The 26,402-nt window shown below is 43.7% G+C and overlaps 3 protein-coding genes and 2 long non-coding RNA genes across 5 annotated transcripts in view; 2 read left to right on the forward strand and 3 right to left on the reverse strand.

Moving 5' to 3' along the window:
* The first annotated feature begins 354 nt into the window (after window positions 1-354).
* LOC146355891 (uncharacterized) lies at window positions 355-3,097 on the forward strand. Its single transcript, XR_014787253.1, has 2 exons — window positions 355-1,779; window positions 1,886-3,097. It is a non-coding gene; the product is annotated as an uncharacterized LOC146355891 (long non-coding RNA).
* LOC146355892 (uncharacterized) overlaps window positions 2,892-26,402 on the reverse strand; it is a 56,288-nt gene continuing 32,777 nt past the window's right edge. The window contains 4 exon segments of the mRNA XM_084831145.1: window positions 2,892-3,840; window positions 3,842-4,014; window positions 4,017-5,327; window positions 19,943-20,555. Of these exon segments, the coding sequence (XP_084687271.1) occupies window positions 3,784-3,840; window positions 3,842-4,014; window positions 4,017-5,327; window positions 19,943-20,555 (2,154 nt within the window). The 3' untranslated portion in view covers window positions 2,892-3,783.
* Window positions 8,069-10,698, reverse strand: LOC146355893 (zinc finger and SCAN domain-containing protein 30-like). Its single transcript, XM_084831134.1, has 3 exons — window positions 10,635-10,698; window positions 8,821-10,226; window positions 8,069-8,628 (listed from the first exon to the last, which is right to left on the reverse strand). The coding sequence occupies exons 2-3, from the start codon at window positions 9,139-9,141 to the stop codon at window positions 8,491-8,493; spliced, it is 459 nt and encodes a 152-aa protein (XP_084687260.1). The 5' UTR covers window positions 9,142-10,226; window positions 10,635-10,698; the 3' UTR covers window positions 8,069-8,490.
* Window positions 10,812-25,256, forward strand: LOC146355894 (uncharacterized). The gene is made up of 2 exons (XR_014787238.1): window positions 10,812-22,456; window positions 23,030-25,256. It is a non-coding gene; the product is annotated as an uncharacterized LOC146355894 (long non-coding RNA).
* On the reverse strand, window positions 20,747-23,458 carry LOC146355895 (zinc finger protein 202-like). The gene is made up of 4 exons (XM_084831087.1): window positions 23,045-23,458; window positions 22,726-22,852; window positions 22,229-22,299; window positions 20,747-21,875 (listed from the first exon to the last, which is right to left on the reverse strand). Exons 1-4 carry the CDS (start codon window positions 23,456-23,458, stop codon window positions 21,723-21,725), a joined length of 765 nt encoding a protein of 254 aa, XP_084687213.1. The 3' UTR covers window positions 20,747-21,722.

Here is a 26,402-nt window from a genome sequence, read left to right on the forward strand (position 1 = left end):
TTGTTCACCCTTATCCATTCCACAACAGCCTCCAGATACTGGTTTAAGAGTTCCACATCCTCCTTAGCATGAGTAGACAGAAACGAGAGGTAGAGCCCAGTACCAGCCGCATACTGGTGAAACTTCAGTCCAAATCTCCTGATGACTTCCCCGAGCGGTATCATGTAGGTGTTAAAAAGCATGGGGGACAAGATGAAACCTTACAGCATCCCTTAGGCTAAAGGCAATGGGGGGAGCAGAAGTCTCCCAGCACCACCTTCTGAGAGTGCTCCTCCAGGAAGGACTGGAACTACTTTAAAACTGAGTCTCCTAAGCCTAACCATAAAGAGGAAAATATGGTAGCTTCATAGATTTGAGTATATCGAATATATCAATTTCAATACATGCACATGAAATGTGTGTTTGTACACACACACACACACAGCTTTCTAAGAATTATACATAAACTTCAACAAAGGCAGACCAAATATTCATGTAAGTATCCATTTGCAAGTGGCATCTATGTACCACCCCTTCAAATGAAAGTATTGTAAGGTCCTCAGTCCATTGCATTAAAAGAGGTGAGCATTTATCCTTCCATTGTTATAATGTCAGTCTTTCAGCTTATCAAAAGGGTGCAGAGAATCCATTTGTGCTGACCAACTTCCAGGAAGCATATATATAATTTAAGAGGATATGTACATCAGAGAGCTTCGGCTATTGGGCGGTATAGAAATGAAATAAATAAAAAATAAATAAATATTCAAGAGTGTTCCAATACAAAGTTTATCCTTATAATAACCTCCACTCAAAAAGAGGCCACTATTGGGCATTGCCAAAATGTATGGTTAAAAGAAGCATTATCTGTGCTACACCTCCATCGATTAGCCAAACTGGACAATCCCTTATTAAAGAGACATTGGGGTGTCCAATAAACACAAAATAAATGTTTTTGCTGAATAAGACACAGGCTTATCCGTGGATGCAGCAGAACGGGACAATCCAGTTTCCTATTCCATTCCTGCTTACAACACTGGATATCATACTTATTCACCAACAACAAGCATTTACATACATGGATCACAGGTAGCTTTGCCTGATCTGCCTCAGTAAGTGCAGCTCTTCCTATGTACAGGCACAGTGCGAAGGAGCTGGTGATCATGGCCAGGTGTGGGCTACAACACCACAGCAGCACAGTAGAAGTGCAACATGGGGGTGCCTCTGGGGAATCCCATTTTCCTTTTTCAAAAGCAGCAAGTTCCTAGTCCATAAGCTAGAGCAGACATTTGAAGGGGGTGGTCCACACCTTGAAGGCTGAGAGGCCAGGAGGGAGGTGGCTGAATAGGAGTTTCAGCAGAGAGTAAGGGCTCTTTAGAGCTTATAGAGCTCTTGCTTTCTGCCCATGGCTCAAAAAGCCAGAATAAATTCTGCAAAATACACTCCACTTAGGGAAATGCTGCACTTTTTTAGGGTGCAGAAGTTAATTTTATTGTATTTGAAAAGAGGACACTCTAGATCTCGCTGTTACCTTTGGAAGCTCTCATGAGCCAGCTACCAACTTTACTAATGGAATGTCCTCTCCCACATTATGTCATGGAGATCAGGCAAGGCTAACCAATGTGCTTTCTTTAAAACGTGGATATGTTTTAACCCTTGGTCCTTTTTAGAATTTCTGAGCAGTGTACAATTTATCACATTACAAACAGATTAAATTCACAACAAAAAATTAATTAAAAACAATTTAAAAAACAGATCAAAATCCCTAATGGTGCTATCCTATGCATGTTTAGACTGAAATAAGTCCTACAACTCCCAGCATGGCTACATGGGGGATGCTGGGAGTTGTAGGACTTATTTATGTTGAAACATGCATAAGATTGCACCCTACATCAACTAAAAGAATAAGTAAAAATGTCTGAATATGAACATTTTGATCTACTATCGAAAAAGATTGCAATGTAGGCACCAGGTAAGCCTCTTTAAGGAAGGGCATTCCGTAACTAGGTTGACATGGCTGAGAAAGCCCTTTCATGTTAAATAGTGTTGCTCTGATAAAGGAGGAACATGGATAACGATCTGTTTTGTAAGACACGGAGCCAGGAAATTCGACGGTAAGGCTAATGCCTTAACAGACACGCCCCGTGAGCAGTGATGATGTTGTGCATTGTCACAAATTGTGCTTGCTTACAATCGACCCTCCATGCACCCACACTTCTCCCTGGTCTTTCAGGCCCAAATCCAGATGGGGAGGATGGAATGCCTGGGACCAGCAAAGATGCAGCTCACTGTCCTGGCCCTGTATTGCCTTTTGAAGCATCTGAGCCTTTTGCATTCCTAGAGGGATCCTCCTGTATGTGTTGACCCAGGCCTGTTGGTCGTTGACATCTGTCACTAGTGGGATGGGATAAACAGGGGGGGATGGGAGGGGGGGGGTCTGCTCTGATGCAGGAGGACTGAGTGTGGTACTGCTACTATTGACTTGGGGTGTGGTGCTTGTAGCTATTTCCTAGCACCGGTGTGATTGATGATGTTGCCAGTAATGAGAAACACTAAAGCACTTTTTGAAAATAATACAGCTGTTGCATATATTTTTAAGAGGCACCAAGAGGCACTGACTTCTTGTCAGTGTCGGGGTGGGGAACATTTTGATTTTGAGCAGAAATGGGTTGCCTAATTATTAATCCTTCCCTGCATTTGGAGGCCACTGCCTTTTCCCTTTTAAAAGGTGATCAGAGGGACTTACACAGTGGAACCCAAATTGTAGGCAGGATGGAATCTGAAGCAAAAAAATTAACAATAAATAAAAAGCAAAAAATAAAAATTCAAAAGTATGGCCAATTCAGTATGGAAGAAACACTAACTGAAAAAATAAGAAAGGTGGAAAAGGATATAATGCATCTAAAATATAGAAATTCTCCAAGCCTTTCTAAAAGAAATTTATTCTACTTCCTCACCAGATATAGGCCAAATTTAACTATATTTTCAAATGAGAGAAATTCAGAAATTCAGTGCAGGGCACCAGCGGATATTAAATTAGAAAATAACATCTGAAGAACTACATGAAACAATTAAAATAACAATTAAACAACACTTAATCAAGATTATAAAATTTTCACAATCATTCTGACAAAAAGATTACATAATTTGGCCCCAAACTACATTCACAGAGACCAATTTAGCTTCCTTAAAAATAAGCAAATTGCTGAAACTACAATAAGGCTGTTGTCATGCCCATCCACCCCCTCCCTGATGTCATGCCCCCACTGAAGAAATCCTCGGACCAAGCTCTGCATTAAGCGGAATTACGAACCCCTTTTCAGGCAAATAGGGGATCTATTCCGAAAATGGACAAAGCTTCACCTGTCCTGGCTGGGCAGAACTGCATCTGTGAAGATGTCAGTCTTGCCAAGCTTAATTCCCTATTTCAGACTCTCTCAATACATGTCAAAACATTCTTTAAATAAATGGCAAAGACTGTTTACACCTTTTGTTCACAACAACAAAAAGTGTCAACAATGTCCTATTTGAACAAAGTAAAAAAGGAGGCTTGCTGGGCATGCCAAACACAGACATCTATTTTGCAGCATATCAACCTAGTCAATTGATAAAAATAACACCCTCTATTGCCTTATGAAGCATCGGAGCCTTTCTGCATTGCTAGGAGAATCCTCCTTTGAGCTGGCCCATGCCTGCTTATTGCATAGATCAGTAGCTCTCATGAAATAACATGTAGTGTTGTCTGACCTTATAAAATCACATTTCATAACTAAAGGAATAGGCTTTGAACACAGAATCCACTAGATGCTATTTATATGGTTTCTCCTTGGTGTGAAGTCTTTTTACAGTCCAAGCATTTATATAATTTCTCCGCTGTGTGAGTGCTTTGATGAGAAGTGAAATGTGTCTTCTGGCTAAAGCTCTTTCCACACTCCAAGCATTTATATTTTCTCTCCCCTGTGTGAGTTCCTTGATGAAAAGTGAGAGTTAGTTTATGACTGAAGCTCTTTATATACTCCAAACAATGATATGGTTCTCCCCTGTGTGAGTATTTTGATGAGAAGTGAGATGGGTCTTCTGACTGAAGCTCCTTCCACACTCCAAACAATGATATCCTTTTTCCCCTGTGTGAAGCCTTTGATGACAAGTGAGAGTTATTTTATGACTGAAGTTCTTTCCACATTCCAGACAATGATATGGTTTCTCCCCTGTGTGAGTTCTTTGATGAGAAGTGAGGTGGGTCTTCTGACTGAAGCTCCTTCCACACTCCAGACAATGATATGGTTTCTCCCCTGTGTGAGTTCTTTGATGAAAAGTGAGGTGTCTCTTTTGGCTGAAGGTCTTTCCACACTCCAAACAATGATATGGTTTCTCCACTGTGTGGGTTCTTTGATGAGAAGTGAGATGGGTCTTCTGACTGAAGCTCCTTCCACACTCCAGACAATGATATGGCTTCTCCCCTGTGTGAGTTCTTTGATGAGACATTAGATATTTCTTCTGACTGAAGCTCCTTCCACACTCTGAACAATGATATGGTTTTTCCCCTGTGTGAGTTCTTTGGTGAGAAGTGAGAGTTGTCTTCTGACTGAAGCTCTTTCCGCACTCCAAACAATGATATGGCTTCTCCCCTGTATGAGTCCTTTGATGATTCGTTAGATATTTCTTCTCACTGAAGCTCTTTCCACATTCCAAACACTCATATGGCTTCTCCCCTCTGTGAAATCTTTGATGACAAGTGAGACTTACTTTATGCCTAAAGCTCTTTCCACACTCTAAACAATGATATTGTTTCTCCTGTATGTGAGTTCTTTGATGAGAAGTGAGATGATTCTTCTGATTGAAGCATTTTCCACACTCCACACAATGATATGGTTTCTCCCCGGTGTGTGTTCTTTGATGAGAAGTAAGAATTACCTTCTGAGTAAAGCTCTTTCCACACTCCAAACAATGATATGGTTTCTCCCCTGTGTGAGTTCTTTGATGACAAGTAAGAGTTTTCTTCTCACTGAAGCTCTTTCCACACTCCAAACAATGATATGGTTTCTCCCCTGTGTGAGTTCTTTGATGAGAAGTTAGATATTTCTTCTGACTGAAACTCTTTCCACACTCCAAACAATGATATGGTTTTTCCCCCGTGTGTAATCTTTGATGACAAGCGAGAATTATTTTACGACTGAAGCTCTTTCCACACTCCAAACAATATGGTTTCTGCCCTGTGTGGGCTCTTCGATGAGAAGTGAGATGTATCTTGTGACTGAAGCTGTTTCCACACTCTGGACATTTATATGGTTTCTTCAATGTGTGAATTTTGCAATGCGTTTTAACATTTGATTCAGAACTGAAAGTCTTTCTATGCATATGGAACCTCTTCTTTTCCTGTCTTTTATGTATTTTTTCTTGGATTCTTATATTATGGCAGCTAGTGCCCTGAGGAGCAAAGGAATTATTTCTACTATTCTGATTTGCCTCAGTTTTCCTTGTCTCCTCTTTGCTGTTTTTACACTTGCCACTTTTCGGTGATATCCCATATGGTTCTCTCTTCTTCTCTGCTTCCCACCTGTCAGCTTCTGGAATGAAGACAAGAAATTGCTAAAAGCCTGAGTTAGCAGTAGAATTGACCCCCCTCAATTAATGATTTTGATAAAAGGAAGAACTGAAAGGACTTCAATGGGATGCAGTTCTTACCCATGTGTTCAACTGTCTCTGTTGACTGCCATTAACTGACTATTAGTGTGGTATAATGCATTTAATTGGGCCTACGGAGACCTGGGCTCAGCTTTCAGCTGAGAAATTAAACATACCATGTGTTTCTGGGCCAGTTGCTTCCTCTTGGCCTAGGCTATGCCGCAGACTTGTTAGTCCGCTGGTTGTCAGCAGGGCAGTTGCTGTAGACGCCAATGTAATTTGGCAACCACGGACATGGTTCCTTTCACAAATCTTTGCTTGTGCCAAGGCAGGACCAGTAACGGCAAAGTCATCTTACCTAATAGCCCTGGAGGTCACTTGCACAAGGTCAGATATGGCATTACCCAGCTAATCAGAAGTGCAGATATTCAGAAAGCCTTGAGATAGGCAAATGCAAATCTAACTGTACAATCAAGACAACATGCCCAGGCGAGGGACCCTTAGCACCATTTTCAGAAGTCTCAGAGTAATCCGTTATTGGTAATGCCAGAGATATTCAAAATACATGGGTATAAAAACTAAGATTTGGGGGGGGGGGAGGAGACCTCACTTCTGATTGGTGAGCAGGTGGTCTAAACACCCACACACCGCATTGGGGCCCCCACCTCTGGCCAGAGCAAGTGTATAAAAGCACAGTCAGTGAGAGCTCTTTGTCACGTCTGCTGCTGCTTCTCCACTTCGCTCTTTTGCTGCTTTGCCTCTGATCTTTGCTGGACCACCAGACCCAAGGATTTGGGGTACTAGGGACCTCTTTAGACTCTTAGGACTAAGGAGTCCAGTTAGATGTTAGAATATTTTCTGAACTTGGGACCTACGTCTCATTTTCTGAAAATGAGACTTGTAATCATTCCAAACTTGAAGCTATCTTAGAATCAAACTTGGTTAACCCTTTAAATCCTAAATTTGGTTAACCCTTTAAGTGCTGTTACATTTTAAGTTCTAGAACTCGGGGCAAAATTTGGATTTAAGATTTTTGACTTGATCCAAGTTTTTATAACTGATGCAATCAGAATTAACCCCTTAAGTCCAAGACATGTTTTTACTTAGACCACTTAATTTTCACTTTTAGACCGTGGATTTTTCTTTAATGAAAAGGCAGGGTTATAAATGTTTTAGTAATTAATGCAAACCCTGGAGTTTTGTTGCTCTCAGACAGAAAGAAGCAGGTCTCTTTCCCATCCCTCCATCCCAGCTAAGGAGGATGTAATTTGGGTGTCTGTGAGAAAAGAGAAATTGTACTTTGAGAGACAGACTAAGAGAGAAACTGCTGGGTTAGGATTCTGTAAACTAACTGTGTTTTGGGGTGTTGGCTACCTCCATAGAGATCTTCTCTGGCTTCAGCAAAGCTGACCTGTCAGGCTTCTAGGATTCTATGATGAGTCAGTTCTCTATTTGTATTTGTTCCAGCTCTAAATGTTTCCTAATGATTTCATGAATAGATACTAAACGTTGTTTCTATTGGGGTGTAGTTTTCTAATATGTTGTATTGATGTTTTATCACTATTAGCTCCTGCATGGATTTTATTTAATGGAGAGGCAGGATTATAAATGTTTTAGTAAATAAAAATAGACAAATCCCTATAGACTGGAAGAAAGGATCTGGAGATGCTGAAATACCCAATCAAACTCCACACGGCCCTTTGCAGGGCAGCCCTTGAAAATGTGCCTGTTCTGGGCGGCCTTTCCATAATCAGTGTTTTGCTGTTGGTGCTTTTGGAGACTCTGAGCTGTTTTAATGTGTCTTCTGAAAATATCTGTGGTATGTTTGAAGCCTGTGCCTTTACACTGCTGTCTTAAATTACTGTTTAATCATATAATGATTTTAATATAATTTAACTCACTTACCTTCTTTTTGAGCATCCCTTTCTGAGCGCTATGCTCTAAAAGGCAGACTCAAAATAACAATATCAAGGAGAAATGTCATGGTAATGTAATTTTAGGGGACCGAATGCCCCCAAAATCATCCTCACTATTATTACATTTGGAACCCGATATTATCCCCATTATTAGGAAAACAGGAAGCCTTACCGAGAGAGGCCACGATCCCACGGTTCTCCTCCATGATTTGCTTGTGCAGGGCTCTCTGGTCAGGACCCAGCAGTGCCCACTCCTCCTCTGTGAAGCACACAGCAACCTCCTCAAAAGTCACCACAGCCTGGAGGAAAAAAGAAAACAGGATGCTGGATTAGACAGGCCTTTGGTCCCATCCAGCAGGGCTGTCCTTAGGATCTTAGCTCTCCCAGAAGGAAACAGAAAGACAACAATGTATTCTAGCCCTGGGAGGTTAGCACTGGATGGAGGCACCAGGCTGCTCCCTGCCTGTCTCCCCAGTGTTCCTTCTCCCTACCTGATCCAGTTCGATTGCATCACAAAGAAGAAGAGATGGCAGAGGACTTATTGCCAGCATCATTCCAGCCCCTGCGAGAGAAAGATGATGGGAAGCCAGTATTATATATTTGTCTCAGAGACTGAGACTACAATCCTAAATTCCTGGGAAGTAAGCTCCTTGGAACCACAATATGACTTACTCCCTAGTCAAATGCATAGAATTGTACAAAATGTCTTATCTTTAATTTGCATTTTGAGAGTTCAGCTGGGTAAAAATACATTTCCGCAGTTGGGCTCTTGGCCACAAATCAAGCCGTTATTTTCCACACAGAAAATTTCAAAGTGTTGAAAATTAAACATAGCTTTGAGTTGTATAAGTGGCTGGAGACAAGCATCTTCCCCCACAGGACACTTGGGGGTTTGTGCCTAAAGAAAAGCAGCCCAAGGATCTCTTCCATACTCCAGAGAGCAAGGCCAGGTTGAAATACAGCAACCACCAAATTAATCCTCACCCTGAAAGGTGGCACATCTGTCAATCTCCTGCTTGATCTCTGTTTGAAGCAGGCTCTCTCTACTGTTTGATGGAGCCTTCTCTGCAGCAGGGAAATCCAGTCCCACTTCTGTAAACAGACTCTGTACCTGAAATGGCATTGAGGATCCAAGACATGGAAGGCGAGGAAGTATTAGAAAAGGAAAGACAGAGGCAAAAATGTTGGGAGTGAGGTATGGGACATCTCTCCTTGGATGATTCCAGAACAGGTTAGGCAATTAGTAGAGAGGTTGAGGATACCTTCCCTCACAGTCTTGACCACTTGGGTGAAATGCTCTCACCTGCTGCTCTTCCTGCTCCTTCTCCTCTTCTGCCTGGCTCAGGAGGAAGCCTTCTGCCAGGGCCACCGCCTGGGAACTGGTCTCTGCTCCACATTCTCTCACCCAGCTCGCCATCTCCGCTGGCAGGATGGCCAGGAACTGCTCCAGGATCACCAGGTCCAGGATTTGGTTTTTCGTGTGTTGCTTTGGCTTCAGCCACCGACGGGAAAGATTGTGGAGTTGGTGGCAAACCTCTCGGGGCCCCTCAGCCTCCTGATAGCGGAACTGTCTGAAACGCTGGTGCTGTATGCCTGAGCTGACCATGTTCTCACACTGCATCATCTCAATCGTTATTTCCCAGAATTCCACACTACTCCTTATCTTAATGGCATCAGGTTTGCTTCATGCTTCAGGTCCAGCCAAGTTCTGCCTGGCCATTTTTTATCCGTGTTCCAAAAAACCTCCAAGGGAGCCAAAGAAACGTTTTGCTCTTCTGTATCTGGGCAAAGATTGCTATGTGAGGCAGTGCTACTAAGGCTCTGTAAAGGCAGGACATGGTTCTATTAAATAATTAATATATTGTAAAGGCAAGATGAAATGTGCAGGACTCCAGCTAGTAAGCAGGAATTGTCCTGTAAGGAAAGGCAGGCAAGTGCCAAGACTCCAAGAGAGACTTGGGGAGGATCCTTCACCTGAGAGCCATAGATCAAATTCCTTCACTTGCTTGAGGATCAGAAGATGTTTCTTCCAGTCCTCTCCCCCAACACAAGCTCCTCTCCAACCATTCAGCCCCCTAAAGTTACATTCCCATAAAATTTCTCCCTGAGGTATACTGCCTCAGAAAATGGAAGCTCCATTCCTAACTAGGAGCTGCCTCACTGGAACAGAGCAAAAGTTCTCACAGCACAGCGTCCTGCTTCTGAGGAGCCCAGAAATGTTGTTTCCAACAGAAACAGGGATTCCTCACTTGTGCTCTGTTGAGGTTTGCTTTCTTCCTGCTCTGGATTTTTAGCATCTGTTTTTCATTCTCTTTTATTTCCCCCCTCCTTATTTACATATTTCTTTATTATCAGCCTTCTCCTCCTTCTTGTAAGGAGTCCTCTCCAGTGCCTCTCTCTGCAGGCCTGCATCACAGATTTGATGCACAGATTGTGATGCTTTGCCAAGTGCTTTAGCAAAAACTGCCTCTCCCCTCAGCCCCCGAAGGAGTAAAATGTCAACAGTAGTCAAACAAGTAAAAAAATGGCTCCCCTTTGAGGGCTGCCTAAATCAGCTGCCTCACCAGCTTTGAAGAGACCTCATCTCCCTCCGCCACCTTTGCTGGCTTCTGTCAGTCCGGCCAGTGCAGCAGAGATCGAGGGGAGCGTCTCAGCCACATGCAGAATTGCATCAGGAGACCCACATTTGCAGGTGGCGGGGAGCAGTGCCTGATTAACGGGGGAAGGATTTTAGTCAATATAGAGCAGTTTAATGCGTGCATAGTCTGAATAATTGGGTCAACGTTGCAGTTGTCCTTTAAAAAAAACCCTCCCTCAGATCAAAGGGGTCTGCTGAAAGGAGGAAAGAGTGAAGCTCCCTGATACTGTTTCGGGGAATCCCAAGTGGATCAGCCGCCCAGGTCATCTCCCTATGGGATGAAATGCGGGAGGGCCCAGCTTCCCTCCACGATGCAAAAGCACATTCGCCTCCGACACTTCGGGGGTTGAATTTGGGCATCTCCCCTCCCACGGGTCTTCCCACCCCTCCTCCTCACCCCTCCTGCCCCCATGTCCCACCCCTCCCCTGCAGCCCAGGGACCCCCTTCACCCCAGTGCACACGGAGGGGGGGGTCTCACCTGATCCCACCCAGGACACAGCGAAATAGCACCTGCAGGAAGCTCCAAATCCCCTCCCCTCGGCAGAAAGAAGGCGGGACAGGAAGGGCCTGGGGGGGAGCGCATTTCCTGTGGCGGACACGGCCCCTCTTGTCCTGCCAAATCTTCCGCTCTAGGAATCCAGCTCAGTCCCTTTAACCCTTACATGGCCAAGCGTCCAAATCCTTTCTCCGCATCCCTCCACGCAGGACCGTGGCACCCTCTCGCTTTGCCCCACAGTGGCGTTTGGCTTCCCCTCGGGTGCTGCTGGCAGCGATTTCCCTTCTCCGTCCTGCGCATTTGCTCTTCCTGCGGAATGAGACCGGTCAACCCGTGTGCGTTTTGGTATGGGCTGTGAAACGTTGTTCTCCCTGTTCTTGCCAGGAGGCTCAAAAAGGCCCAGGGGCTTCAGCGAGTCAGCCCAGGGCGCTGAAACCTGAAGGGATTTGGGGGGGAAAGCTGCAGTGCCGTCCGGTATGTGTCTGCCCAGAAATAGGGCCTATTCAGTTCCACGGCGCTTGCTCCCAGGTAAGCGAGTATAGCTGCCTTCCCCAAGGCTTCCCCTCACAGCTGGAGCTACCGCGGAGCCAATATGGTTGAGGGCACAGCCTGATTGACACCCTATCATTTTAGGAATACAAGGTCTCTCCCTAATGGGTCCTTGCAGTTACTGGACTAAACCCTCCTTGAATTGCGATCAACCCTGACTGCTCATTGGAAGGACAGATACTGAAGCTGAAGCTCAAATATTTTGGCCACCTAACGTGAAGAGAAAACTCCCTGGAAAAGACCCTGATGCTGGGAAAGACTGAAGGCAAAAGGAGAAGGGGACGGCAGAGGATGAGATGGCTAGATAGCATCACCGATGCAATGGATATGAACTTGAGCACACTCCGCGAGAGAGCGGAGGACAGGAAGGCCTGGCATGCTATGGTCCATGGGGTCATGAAGAGTCGGACACGACTGAACGACTGAACAACAACAAGTTGTTTTCGTACACTCTGAGCTCAATGTTTTGAAAAACGGGGCCAGAAGGACTTAGTAACCAGCAGCCTTGAAAAGAGATAAATGTTTACGATGTGGCAGGGTCAGGGAGATATAGGACCTGAAGCTTAACCTTGGCTTGGCTTCCCTTTTGCAGTTTGTGAGAAAGGGAGAACTTTTAAAATTTAAGTTTGCTTCTCCCTGAATGTTTATGAGTCTCTGAGAGGAAATAAGAAAGAGGGAGGCTGCCTTGCGGTATGTTCTCGGACACCAGGATATAGGAGGACAGAAAGACCAGAGGAGGGAGAAGGGCAGGAGCTTTATAATGCGGTTTGTACAGATCCCATCTGAAGTGCCTGCATTTAGAATCCATCTCTCATTCAGGCATAAGATAAACTAGAAGTGACTGTCTTCAGGGTAGAAAACAATATGGTCAATTCCTGGGCAGTGCTTCTTCAGATAGTCTGGAATCTCCTCCCAAACATTAAAATGACTCACACACATTACCCATTTTCTTCTCGCGAAAACACCACCTATTTTCTTCTCAATAAGGTGGGTTAAATTGGACAGAAAGCGACTCTCCAAACAGAGTTTGCTCCTTGATGTCTGAACCCAGACACTTGGTTAATCGTGGGTTAAGCAACCCAAAATAAACCTAACTACTAATTGTAGGTTAACTTTGGGTTGTTTAATCTATGACTAAGCCATAGTGTCCTGGTTTGGGCTGATCGGAAGTTGCATTTTTAAAGCAACACTGGACCAGCATCGCATATGCTGCAGCAAATTGTGGGTTATTTAACCCATGATTTGCCAGCATTACATGCGAACTGGATCACTATGTTTATAGGAATGACACAGAGAATTTAAATGTGTCTAGGTCGGAGGTCAGATCAGTGCTCTTGAAGTTACATAAAATTCACCTACCTGGTTTCATACAAAATTGAGGAGAAAGTAAAATATATTAACATTATTTCATTAAATAATCTCATAAAAAAGTGTATTTGAAATATACACCTCAGGGGATCTTCACCATACCAGTATCAGGATCAACCCACAAAAAATCTTTAAATCACTTCTTCATACAGTTTGTCTTCTTTCTAACACGGAAGCCTATACTTGAGATGTTGAGCAAAATATCAATGCTACTACTACTACTAAGCACAACAAAAGAAGAACACGAAGCAAAACAGATACAAGGCTTGCATGACTTCAAATAAACAAGTTATGATGGGTCCATCTTAGGACATAGGCAGCCAACTCCTAACTGGCCACTTTCGGACAGTCTTGGCTTAGTAAGCTAAGATATGAACGAGTCATTTGCCCAGGCTTTCTGCCCTTTCACTCGTCCCTCTGGAGTGAGCAGACAAACCAGAAACCCATTAATTAACCAGTTTCTGGTTCCATACACATGAGGAAAATATGGTTGCCACCATCAGAACAAGCCAGGATATTAAAGTATGGTTTGAAATGAGTTTAACATTCTAGCTTGTTCCAAACCTGGCTTCCTGTTTCTGATGGCACAGCAATCTGTGGTTATTTATTTATGTGTCTATTTTTTTGTTTATATCCCAAGCCAATTTACAAGGTCTTCCTCCTTTCTATATTCACAACAACCCTGTGTGGTAAATTAAGCTGAGAGTCAGTGAGTGGGCCAAAGTCCCCCTGTGAGCTTCATGGCCGAGTGGGAACTAGAACCTGGATCTTCCGGGTTCCAGCCCAGCACTCTAACCACCACACTGCACTGGCTCTCTGGTTAATCCCCAGTCACATGGAAGCTGAGATATGATTGAAGGGGCTCATTAAATTTAATGAGACTGACTTATTTGCAAGCATGCTCAGGACTGTGGCCAGAAACGCCAGTGGCTGAAGTAATCCCAGAAACAACAGCAGCCCTCTTTGAGAATTCAGAGAAAAATACTGGGGCTGGAGAGAAGGAAAAGCCTTCCGCCTCTTCAAAAACATGGCCTAGGAAACTATGGATTGGCGTATCTTCAACGGTTGATGGGTGTTACTTATACAGTCAGGGCCAGAAATATTGGTACAAGGATAACTGTTTTGGCAGTTGGCCTCTGTACACCACCACATTGAAGTCGAAAGGAAACACACCCAGATGGGAGCGAAGTCAGGATTTTCAGCTGTAATTCAAGGGGTTTGACAAAAGTGGGGCACGAACCATTCAGGAACTACAGCCAGTGGCATACACACGCCCCCATCGGTGGCTCATAATTAATGGAATGAATGGCTGACAAGCAGCTGCATGGCCAGGTGTGGCCTGTTTCCTGGGTACCCCATGACCAATCAAGCAGATAAAAGGCCTGGAGGTGGTTCTGAGTGTTATATTTGCATTTGGTAGCTGTTCACTGGAACTCCCAACATGAGGTCAAAGAGGTGTCCATGCGAGTGAAGAAGGCCATCATTAGGCTGAGGAAACAACATAAACCCATCAGAGAGATAGCAAAAACAGTGGGAGTGGCCAATACAACAATTTGGAACATCCTGAAAAAGAAGGAATTAACTGGCAAGCTCAGCAACAGCAAAAGGCCTGGAAGACCATGGGAGACAACTAAAGTGGATGATCGCAGAATTCTGCTCATGGTGAAGAGGAACCCTTTCATAACATCTAGCCAGGTCAAGAATGCTCTTGCGGAGGTAGGCATGTCATTGTCAACATCTACAGTCAAGAGATGGCTTTATGAATGTAAATACAGAGGCTTCACAACAAGGTGCAAACCACGGGTAACACTCAAGAACAGACAGGCCAGATTAGCCTTTGCCAGCAAATACCTAAAAAAGCCTGCCCAGTTCTGGCACAACATTCTTTGGACTGATGAAACCAAGATTAACTTGTACCAGAATGATGGGAAGATAAAAGTATGGAGAAGGAAAGGAACAGCTCATGATCCAAAGCATACCACATCATCTGTCAACCATGGTGGAGGCAGTGTTATGGCATGGGCATGTATGGCTGCCAATGGAACCGGGTCACTGGTGTTTATTGATGACCTAACTGCTGAGAAAATCAGCAGGATGAATTCTGAAGTGTATAGGGCTATACTTTCTGCTCAGATTCAGCCAAATGCTGCCAAACTGATAGGATGCCGCTTCATATTGCAGATGGATAATGACCCTAAACATACAGCAAAAGCTACCCAAGAGTTTCTCCAGGAAAAGAAGTGGGATGTTCTTCAATGGCCAAGTCAGTCACCTGATCTCAACCCAATAGCGCATGCTTTTCACTTACTGAAGACAAGACTGAAGGCAGAAAGACCCACAAACAAGCAGCAGCTGAAGGCAGCTGCAGTAAAGGCCTGGCAAAGCATCTCAAGGGAAGAAACTCAACATTTGGTCATGTCCATAGGTTCCAGACTTCAGGCAGTCATTGACTGCAAAGGATTTTCATCCAGGTATTGAAGGCGATCCTTAAGTTTGAAATGATGTTGGTTTGTTCCATTACTTATGAGCCACCAACGATGGGTGTGTGCGCATGCCACTGGCTGTCCTTCCTGAATGGTTCGTGCCCCACTTTTGTCAAACCCCTTGAATTACAGCTGGAAGTCCTGACTTCGCTCCCATCTGGGTGTGTTTCCTTTCGACTTCAATGTGGTGGTGTACAGAGGCCAACTGCCAAAACAGTTATCCTTGTTCCAATGTTTCTGGCCCTGACTGTAGCTCTGTGGCAGCACCCAGTGGTGTCACACTGCCCAAGCAAAATATTGATATTCTGACAACTAAACTTCAATATTGGATAATACATTGATAACGAAAAGACAAAGACACACTTCTGAGAAGGAACTTGACAGTGAATTACATCTGAATTCTTTCCTTGGAGAGCTGTGTGCAGCTAGTGAGGCAAGAGGGCCATCAGGGGAGCAAAGACAAACTTCATTTGAAATGGAGGAAAGCCAAGAGGAAGGAGGACAGGAGGCAGGTAAGGAGGCCACAGCAGTAGGTCACATAGTCCCAGTGAATGAGCACAGAAGCAGCTCTATTGACTGGGAATAAGACTGTTAGAACTACCAGGGCAGCCTCCCAGATGGATCCCAGCCTCCCGTTCCCTTGGATTTGGTTTCCATTCACAGTCCGGGCTGGATTTAGAGAGACCAGACAAGCATAAACAGGCCAAAGGAGAGTTAAGCCTAACTCCTATGGAGGTGAATCCTGGGTCTTCACCGTGGTGGTGTTAGGGCATGGCCTGCCTGGGCTTGGGCCCTGGATCTTCTGAGCAGTGCCCCGGATCTTTAGAGCTGCCTCAGTTGCTACCATCTGCCTTAATACAAGACTGCTTCTTCCCTCTGAACTCAGTAGCCTTGCAGTTACTAGGAGACCTAGAGGCGGCGAGGAGGAATGACAGGTTGGACGACTTCATTGGACAGTACCAATAAGGGTGTGGCAAGGTAATCCCACTGTCAGCGGTATGACCTGGCATCACATCCATCCTGCCAAGCAGGATAATCGCCAGTCTGTCATAGAATTGCATGGTGCACGGCTTGACGCCAGACTACTTGCTGTGTGAGGTAATTTCTTTAAACTTAGTCTTCTAGTTATGCAGCTTTTCCTTGCACCGCGCAGGGGTGCCCTGGTACCTCTTTAGTGTCATCTGTTTGGAGAACCAGGGGAGCAGATCCTCATGTCTGGTGCTCTGTAGATATTCCTGTGCCTCTGGACTGATCCAGAGGTTGATAAAGTTAATTGTCGGTGCAGAACCAAGCACAAATTCTCTGGATCTGAATCTGGGCCTTACTCTGGCATTGTTGGGCAGCCCATGCTTCAGATAGTGCCACTGATGCTGGGAGACCCGTGTCTTGTGGGGCTTGCTTGAGGGGATCTGGAGCTGTTGAGAATAGTGGTGGCTGCACTCAACATCCTCCTCCTTGCTTGACCAGGGGGATAATCAAGTAGGACTTGTTCTTTAAATGTGGTTCCCCTTCATCACATACATTAATGCAGGGTCTGCAGATCAGTCACATTACAATTTTTGGAAGGGTGTAATAACTAGTAAGGCTAATAATTGAAAAGTGATTATTTTGTGGCTGCAAGAGAACTTAAAATGTACACAACAAGGGTATGTTCAGGGACAACAATTTGCTGGGCCCAGCAGTGCCGAAACAAGCTGGAGATTTGTAAACTTTCTATGCAAAAATATTTAAGCCTCAGCCCACGCGCACTTAGGAACTGGATTTTTTACTACGATGCCAGTCAGGATAGGGCAGCTATTGTTGATGCATGATTTTCTACTTGGTACCCCCAATTTACAGCTTATCATGCAAGATCTCATTATTTTGAGGTGTTGACTTTTGCACAGCTTTGAAGGGCCTTTACAGAACTTAGGTTCCAGTTGATACCTTCTGGATATATCGATGGGAGTTATCTGGGAATCCCAGTCATAGAATGGAAATGTACATTTGGTTGCAATCAGATTGAAGATATAATTCGTTACTTGCTGTTCTCTCCATTGTATGCGGATCCTAGAGATAAATTTTTGTCATCTGTTATCCAGCTGTATTTGGATCCAACACCTCAGGAAGTAGAAATGGATCTCCTAGCTGATAACCATTTATGCATCACATACTCGGTAGCCCAGTTTGCTTTGGCAGCCAAGAAGCTGCGGTCTCGCCACATCAGGAATTATGATGTACTATATATCTTACCGTTTTAGATGAGAGTAGTCAACCTTCTTAGCGGATGGTAAAGATGGTTAGTTCTTAATAGCTTTGTTGAGTTTTTAAATAATTTTTATTTACATCAAAGTTTTGTATTGGGAAAGTTTTCTTTCTTTTTAACATTTTTAAGCACTATAAAGGCCTGTGGCTATATACAATAAAGTTTATATATATGTACGTATGTATTGGTTGCAGGGTGTGTATGGGATTAAGGGTATATGTACTTCTAAAGTTACTTCTGTTCGAGAAGAGAACATTACAGTATAGCACCCTTTCCAAATCTGAGAATTTGGGTTGAGTTTGACACAGGGCGCATCACAGACACAACGAAACTGGGCAGAATAGCCACCTCCTTCAACGTTGCTGTGTTCAGATCAGAGACACTCAGCTCACAAGGGGGGAAAACTGGCTACTTTCAAGGGAAAGGCCACGCTGGAGGAGGAGGGATGGAAGGCATGATGAGGGAGGTGGCTGTAGTCTGTAATGCTGTTGCCAGGCTGACTTTGGCAACAGTGAGATCACGAGGAGTGGCCGGGTTTTTGGCCACTCTTGCCAGGTGTCTCTGTAACAACTGGGAACATGCGGAAGCTGTCATACCAGGTTCTGATGTCACAAGAAGCCACTCTGAGACAAATAAGGTTGACAAACCACCATGGGTTGTCGTGTCGTGCAAACCAGGTCAACGTCTGTGTCCTTGATTTGCAGATCAGGGCCTACCTTACCCTGGCAAGCTGCTATGGTTTAGTGACTTTGTTTGAGCTACTCTGAGAGCATTAGTGTACACCTAAGATTGTTTTGTGGACTACAATCTAGGCTTTCTACTAACAAAAATTGGTACAGGGAAACCTTTTATGATCCAACTTTTATTTTTTATTACAAATATACTTATAAAAGCATATTAAAATATAACTTACATATAAAAACATTAAAAATATTGTTAAACAGAGCTTTGCTAAAGATTCTTAGATCTTGATAGTTTAAAACGAAATAGAATTTCTTTATCATTTCTTTTTCTTAGACTTCTAGTCTTAACACCTTAAAAAGAAAATATCTCATTTTAAGTACCAAGTTCCCTATTCAGTACTGAATAGGCTATTCAGCTAACAGGTGCAAAAGCCCAGTGAGTTTCTAAGGAGAAGCTCCTGTACTGTAAAATTAGCACATTTTTATATCCTTTTTGTATAGAAATTACCTCATAACTAATATTATCAACTGTCCCATAAATTACGGCTCAGAGTCTTAATTAATTCTTCGTTATTAAACATTTTTTTAAAAAATGAGAACATTCATAAGAGGCTTACACATACACCTTTCAAGATAGATAAGATCAATTTTGAATTATACTTTTCAGAAGATAACTCCTTACCCAAAATTTGCCAATTAAACTTGAGTACATAAATTTCTCTTGTTCGGTCATTCAGTCGTGTCCGACTCTTCGTGACCCCATCCGTATATCAAGCTTTTTGATATGTATATCTTGCAAACCTTTTCTTTTATCTTTTCTTCATTAATTGATAAGCAAAAACTCTCAGTGCATTTTTGACCTGGAATAATATAGTCTCACATCTGTGACAGGGCTTTAAATCAGTATTTTCTCTTTGGATACCATCCAGGTCATCTTCACCATTATTTTTATGCCAGTTACCCAGAATTCATTGTGAACCTGCTTGTGTCTCTGTGTTGTCTTCTCTTTAATACAGATTAATACAATACTTCTTACTTATTTACATTTTAAAATTCTTAATTATTCATTATTAATATTTAGCATTTACATATTAAAAGATCTTATATTGTTTTAAGAAAGGTGGGTTAGCATTTTTTTTCAATAGTCTTCCCAGCACGTCCAATAAAGCTAAATCAGCTATTCCCTAAAATCCAGGATAAAGCCACCAACAGATTTATCATACCCCCACCCCCACCCCCGTCCTCATTATCAGCCAGGCTGCGGATACAGATATTCTGGCATCTCCTGTTCCACTTGTTCCAGTTTTTTATCACACTGGTTTGAAACTTAGCACAAGTGTAGAATTCATCAAGTAGATCTCTGAAACCAAGGGTCACATTATTAGGTCAAGAAGTGTCATTTTCATAAGCAATAAAATTTTGAGATTTATAATCTTGGAACATTTTCTCTCTCTCTTGCTTTTACCAAAGGAGCTTCCCCTTTTAACGAACAATTCTCTTAGTCTTGTTAATGGCACATCTTTATTCAGTATTGGAATACGTATTTTTTTCCTTAACGCTTTTACTAAATTAATAAAATATTTATTAAAGAAATTTGAAAGGCACGTAACCGCCAAAATCTACCGTGCACTGTATTCTGGGAATATTTATGGTCTGCTTGTCAATATTTTTCACTATGTACTGATATAGGAGAAAAGATTGTTTATTTATGTTTGTTTGTTTCTTTGTTTTGTACCCTGCCTTTCTACCAAAACTGGCAGTCAAGGCAGTTATTTGTTGTCTTGGCTTCAGCAAATCAATAAACTCCTTGGATGGTCTCCCTCTATACAGTGCATCCCCAAAGTGGATCTTCTAATGGCAAATATGGATTGTGAATTAATCTCATTCCATACTCGAACAATCTCTATGATTGTCTCCTGTGTGAGTTATTAGATGAGAAGTAAGATCAAATTTAATTTTTTCCACATTCCAGGCAGTTTTACAATTTCTCCCCTCTGTGATTTCTTTCATGAGAAGTGAGAGTTACCTTCTGACTGAACGTCTTTCCACACTCTAAGCATTTATATGGTTTCTGCCCTGTGTGAGTTGTTTGATGTCGAGTGAGGGTTATCTTCTGACTGAAACTCTTTCCACAGTCCAAACAATGATATGGTTTTTCCCCAGTGTGAGTTCTTTGATGGGAGCTGAGATTTCTCTTCTGGCTGAAGCTTTTCCCGCACTCCAAACAATGATATGGTTTCTCCCCTGTGTGAGTACTTTGATGAGAAGTGAGATTACTCTTCTGGCTGAAGCTCTTTCCACACTCCAAACACTGATATGGTTTCTCCCCTGTGTGATTTCTTTGATGACGAGTGAGAGTTACCTTATGACTGAAGCTCTTTTTGCACTCCAAACACTGATATGGTTTTTCCCCTGTGTGAGTTCTTTGATGTTGAGTGTGAGTTGTCTTCTCTCTGAAGCTCTTTCCACACTCCAAGCATTTATACGGTTTCTCCCCTGTGTGAGTTCTTTGATGAGAAGTGAGCTGTCTCTTCTTTTTAAAGCCTTTTCCACACTCCAGGCATTTATGTGGTGTCTTCAGTGTGTGAATTTTGCACGAAGCTTTATTGTATGATTCAGAATTGAAAGCTTTTCCATGCATATGGCACATATTTTTTTCTTGTCTTCCATGCATTTCTTCGTGGATTGTGTTATCATGGTAGCCATTACCCTGAGAAGCAAAGGAATTATTCCTCCAATTCTGATTTACTTCAGTTTTCCTTCTCCCCTGTTTCTTGTTTTTACATCTGTCTTTTTTCGGTGGCATCCCACATCTTTCTGTCTTATTCTCTGCTTTACACCCGTAGCCTTCTGGAATGAAGACAAGAAAATGATAAAAGCCTGAGGTAGCAATAGAATAAATAACTGAGCACCCTCAATTAAGGATTTTGATAAAAGGAAGGACTGAGAAGACTTAAGTGCAATGCAGTTCTTCCCATGTGTTCAACTGCCTCTGTTGACTGCCATTAACTGAATGTTGGTGTGGTACAACTCAGTTGATTGGGTGCTGGCTGCCTCCCTAAAAACCTCCCTCTGTGGCTTCAGGACAGCTGCTCTGTCAGGCTTCTGGGATTCTATGATGTGTCACCTCTGTGTTTGTATTTGTGGCAGCTCTAAATGTTTCTGATGACTGGACGCTGATCATTGTTTTGATTCTGTTGTGGTTTTCTAACAGTTTGTATTGATGTCTCACCAGTATTAGCTTCTGTGTGGATGGCTCTTTATGCTAAGGCAGGACTAGAAATGTTTTAGTAAATAAAAATAGACAAATCCTGGTAGACTGGAAGAAGGGATCTGGAGGTGCTGAAATTATTATTTTTATTATTTATTTATTTAATTTCTATACCGCGCAATAGCCGAATCTCTCTGCACACTCAAACTCTGCATGGCCCATGCCAGGGAGACCTTCATCTATTCAACTACGCTGGAAAACTTGCCTGCTCTGGGCAGCCTTTCCCTAACCAGTGTTTTGCTGCTGCTGGATTTTGAGCTATCTTAATGTGTGTTGTGAAAATGTTTGTGGTCTGTTTGAGGCCTGTATCTTTAAGCAGCTGCCTTTAAGCTGATTTTAATATAAATTAATGTTTTGTTTTGTTTTTACCATCAGCCTCTGAGGGCCATGTCCTGAAAGGCAGCCTCAAAGTACCAAAAATGGTAATATTGTCATCCTCATAATTATTTCATTTGGAACCCAACCATCCCATTAGACAGGAAAACAGGGAGCCTTACCCAGAGAGGCCACGATCCCACGGTTCTCCTCCATGATTTGCCTGTGCAGGGCTCTCTGGTCAGGATCCAGCAGTGCCCACTCCTCCCCCGTGAAGCACACAGAAACTTCCTCAAAAGTCACCAAACCCTGTAGGGGAAGAAGAAAATGTTTCCTTCCCAAGGACAACGTAAAATGAGGTGGTTGGGCATTATAGTGCAGGATTGAAACTTGCTTGCTGTGAAAACTGGTTGCTGGGGGAAAAAGAGCAAGAAACAGCTATGGCCCTCCTGTCCTGCTTGTGGGCTCTGGTTAGATACTGTGAGAAAAAGGATAATGGGCTAAATGGGCCTTTGCAGCCATCCAACAGGGCTCTCCTTAGGATCTTAGCTTGGCCAGAAGGAAACAGAAGGGAACATATTCATTCACACCCTGGGAAGTGAGCAGCGGACAGAAGTATCCGTTCTGCTCCCTGCTTTTCTCCCAGTTATATTTTTGCTTACCTGATCCAGTTCCACTTCGTCACAAAGAAAGAGAGATGGTGGAGTGCTTCTTGCTGTTGTCATTCCAGCCCCTGTGAGAGACAAAGATCATGGGAAGTCAGTACCACATGTTCGTCCCAAACGCCTGGGAACTGGACCACTTGGAACAGAATAGGCCTGACTTCCCAGACAAATGCATAGAATTGCCTTGGAAGTGATGCAAGTCTAAGTCCACCTGGGCATTACAAGGTATCTTATCTTTAACTTCATTATGAGAGTTCAGTTGGGTAAAAGTGTGTGTTGGGCTCTGGGTCACAAATCAAACTGTGGGTTTCCATGTATAAATCTCCAAGTGTTGAAGCTTAAACATAGTTTTGAATTGGGGAAAAAGCTGGAGAAAAATGTCTTCCCCCAAAAGGCTTGGGGGTGGGGTGGAATAAAAGCAATCCAAGCATCACTTTCATACTCCAGAGAGCGAGACCAGGTTGAAATGCAGTCACCTCCAAAGGAATCCTTACCCTGCAAGGCAGGATGTCCCTCACACTCCTGCCTGATCCCCCGTTGTGGGGGGCTCTGACTGGCATCTGATGGAGCCTTCTCTGTTGCTGGGAAACCAGGGACCAGTTCTGCAAACAGACTCTGTACCTGAAACAGCAATAGGGATCCAAGACATGGAATGAGGAGAAGGATTAGAACAGGAATGAGAGAGGCAAAAATGTTGGGAGTGAGTTATGGGACATGTCTCCTTGGGTGATTTCCAGAAGGGGCTGGGCAATTAGTTGAGAGTTTTCAGATATCTCCCCTCACGTTCTGTCCCCTTAGGTGAAATGCTCTCACCTGCTGCTCTTCCTGCTCCTTGTCCTCTGCTTGGCTTAGGAGGAAACCTTCTGCCAGGGCCACCGCCTGGGAACTGGTCTCCGCTCCGCATTCTCTCACCCAGCTCGCCATCTCTGCTGGCAGAACAGTCAGGAACTGCTCCAGAATCACCAGGTCCAGCATTTGGTTTTTGGTGTGTCGCTCTGGCTTCAGCCACTGACAGGAAAGATTGTGGAGTTGGTTGTAAACCTCTCGGGGTCCCTCAGCCTCCTGGTAGCAGAACTGCCTGAAATGCTGAAGCTGCACATCTGAGCTGACTATGTCCTCACCCAGGTCCTCCTGCACTGTTGTTTCCCAGAATTTTCCACTTCTCCCAGTCTTAACAGCATCAAGGTCTCCTTTTGGTTCGGGGCCGGCTGAGTCTTGCTCTACCATCTTTGATCCGTGTTCCAAGGAAGCCTCCAACGGGACCAAAGACTCTCTTCCTTCTTGTGTATCTGGGCCAAGATTGCCCTATAAAGCAGTGTTACTAAGGCTCTGTAACGGTAGAACATTGTTCTGTTAAGAATTATTATACTGTTAGGACAAGATGAAATGTTCAGGAGTAGAGCTAGTAAGCACATCTTGTCCTAGAAGGACTGAAAGGACTGCCAAGACTGAAAGAGAAACTGGAGACATGGGGAGGATCCCTAACCCTAACCTGAGAGCCACAGGTCAAAGTCCTTCTCTACGTTGAGAGTCAGAATGTATTTATTTATTATTTATTGGTTACATTTCTATACCGCCCCATAGCCAAAGCTCTCTGGGCTTGTTTACAGAAGTAAGCACAGATAAGAAGGCATTATCAGTGAATCTGCAACTTGCCTTCAGTCAAGTTTACAGTTTTAAACTTTACAGTTTTATTATCTCTGTGCCTTGAACATTTAAAAACATACCAAGGGACTCCCCTGAGTATGTAGAAACTGCCATCGTATTTTTGAGTGCCCCATTTTGCTTCCTGATTGGCACTCAACCATCTGACTTCACAGTTAGAGGAATGATCCTAAAGAGCCAGGTGTTTGTTGGAAGCTCCCACTACAGCTATTTAGTTTGCTTAACAGGGAAGTGGCTTTTCAGTCTAAACCAACCAAGTTTGCTATTAGAGGGACCTGCAGCACTGTTGCAGTTTATCCTCACCTTTTAGCTCAGTTGGGTAATCTATTGCCTCCAGCTGTTGGGCTCCAGTTCCCATCAGTCCTGGCCAACATGGCAAGTGGTTAGAGGTGGTGGGAGTTGTAATCCAATAACATCTGGGGGCAGCAGAGGTTCCCCATCCCTGCCTTAGAGTATCCTCCAAGATACCTAAACTGTAAGTGGTTCAAGCAGGCCAATTCCCCCTCCCCCCTGCCCTCCCAGTTTTCCATTTTTTCTTTTCCAGGTGACAGTCAACATTCCATGGGTCCTGGTTTCTTCAGAGAGGGCCTAAATCCTCCACTTTGGGCTCAGGAAAATGTTTTCCAAACTTTTCAGTTTCCCCCCACCCTGATGAGTCACATTTCTCGATTGATACATGACTATTGGGCATCCATCTCTTCTCTCTCCACCTCTACTCTTCCATCTGCAACTTCCTTCTGTAATGTTTGCCTCCCTGATCACTATGTAGTGATGCTTCTTGGAAAATGGCAGGCCCTAGTATCTGCTGGGTTTACTGCAAAAGTGTTATTGAGAAGCTCATGTAGAATGCACGTGTAGAATCCCAGCTTTAATTTGATGTGCAAAGTATTTTCTAGCTGCTATGATTGTAGAGACACCATTGGAAATGGGAGGCAATGTTAGGTGTGGTATGCACTCGCACTCAAACTGTAATTAAAAGCAGCCATCCCATGAGCTAGTATTAACTTACTCCTGAAATTTACATATGTCTACACTACATATTAGTTGCCAAATGTTGTGCCTTCATCTCAAATTTTTGGTTATTCCAGTGATGTAGATAAATGTTAAGAAGAATCTACATGCCCCTCAAGTAACTTTATTAACCTGCTCACTTGAAAGTGCATGTGTGTGTCTTGGGTTTGGCAAGTCACTCACATTGGGTGGGTTTGCATGTCACTGTGAATAAGGTACACAGTGTGGGTTATTTTTGGAACAACCCATGGTGCACCTAACAGATGATTGGGCTCACCATGGGTTGTTTTCCTCCTCGGACTTCCAGCCGGTATGCCAATGTCCTTCACAGCAGAAGCCATCTTGTCTGTCCATCCCCTCCCCCTCCCCACTCCTATCATGACCGTTTTTTCTCCCTTTGCTTAAAAAAAAAAACAAAAAAAACAGCCCCAGGAATTTGCACAAATGGACCTGTGATCTAAGCCCTCCCCTTTTCTTGGCTCCCTTTTGATAGAACCAAAGAGGCACCGTCTTAAAGTACTGGCAGCCATCCGAGGCAGCCTCCTACAGTGGAAAAGTCCCAGAGGAAGACAGTCTTATCAACTGCCTTGTTGACACCAACAGTAACGGTCTGTTTCATATTAGGTACAGCCAGAGGAGCCCCCCTCCCCTCAAGTAGCCGCCACTCCTGCAGCTGGTTAGAATCAGTTCCAGCTAGATCGCTTCCTGCCCAGCTTGCAAGGACAGGTCAGCCGTAGAGACATGTCAACTACGCATGCTTAATGAAGTTCATGAATATTATGTGGCCCACCCCGCATAGCTAATGAGGTCATTATACTGAATGTATATAAGCTGTAGCAAAAACATCTAGGGTGTGGTTCTCCTTTGTGGCGTTAGCCGTGAGAATCCACCCGAACAGCGCTGTTTGTCTCCTACCAAATAAAACTGCGTTAGACTGAATCTCAGAGTTCTGTGTGTCTCTAAGGGGATATTGGCATACCCCTCCTAGAGGGAATGAACTTAAGCATAATTTGTGCAACGCTTTCACAGTAACCGCAGCATTTGGAGTAACTGCTCTGAATGGGAGTCGCGAAAGGGGAGGAGGTCACCTAGATCACCCTTTTCTGGAGCAGCTGGGAACTCGGGGAAGTGCTGGATGGAAGCAGGACACTGACAAGTGTTAGTTAAATACCTAAAACCCTGAGGATCACCTTGCTACGTGGCCAATCTTGTCCCAGCCTGCTTTTTGGTGAACTTTTCTGACCTGTCACTGTTAATGGTGCACAAATTAGCCTGTATGCAAGTTGTCAGGAGCGCCCTAGAGGCCTCTTTCAGTACACTCCAACAGTCAACTCAAGACACAGACAAAAGGATTCTTTTCAAGGCTTTAATCCTTTTACAACTTAATGACTCTTTCAGATGCTAATCACCAGCGACTAAGCAATGAACAGCGAGTAGCCTATGCTCTGAGTAGGCAGGTGATCCCCATTTGAAGGAGAATCACTTGAAGACCCTG

The sequence above is a fragment of the Heloderma suspectum genome, chromosome 2 (genome assembly GCF_057233095.1).
Source record: "Heloderma suspectum isolate Gila_16-S chromosome 2, 16-S_ref, whole genome shotgun sequence".
Lineage (NCBI taxonomy): Eukaryota > Metazoa > Chordata > Lepidosauria > Squamata > Helodermatidae > Heloderma > Heloderma suspectum.

What these genes read in the sequence shown, in the direction of transcription:
- LOC146355893 (XM_084831134.1), bottom strand. Translation starts at nt 9,141, where the DNA reads ATGATGCAGTGTGAGAACATGGTCAGCTCAGGCATACAGCACCAGCGT. An exon ending in AGGAGCAGGAAGAGCAGCAG is followed by an intron (nt 8,629 to 8,820) that starts GTGAGAGCATTT and finishes ATGCCATTTCAG; the next exon opens with GTACAGAGTCTGTTTACAGA.
- LOC146355895 (XM_084831087.1), bottom strand. Translation starts at nt 23,458, where the DNA reads ATGGTAGAGCAAGACTCAGCCGGCCCCGAACCAAAAGGAGACCTTGAT. An exon ending in GGGACATCCTGCCTTGCAGG is followed by an intron (nt 22,300 to 22,725) that starts GTAAGGATTCCT and finishes TGTCTCTCACAG; the next exon opens with GGGCTGGAATGACAACAGCA. An exon ending in ACGAAGTGGAACTGGATCAG is followed by an intron (nt 21,876 to 22,228) that starts GTAAGCAAAAAT and finishes CTTCCCCTACAG; the next exon opens with GGTTTGGTGACTTTTGAGGA.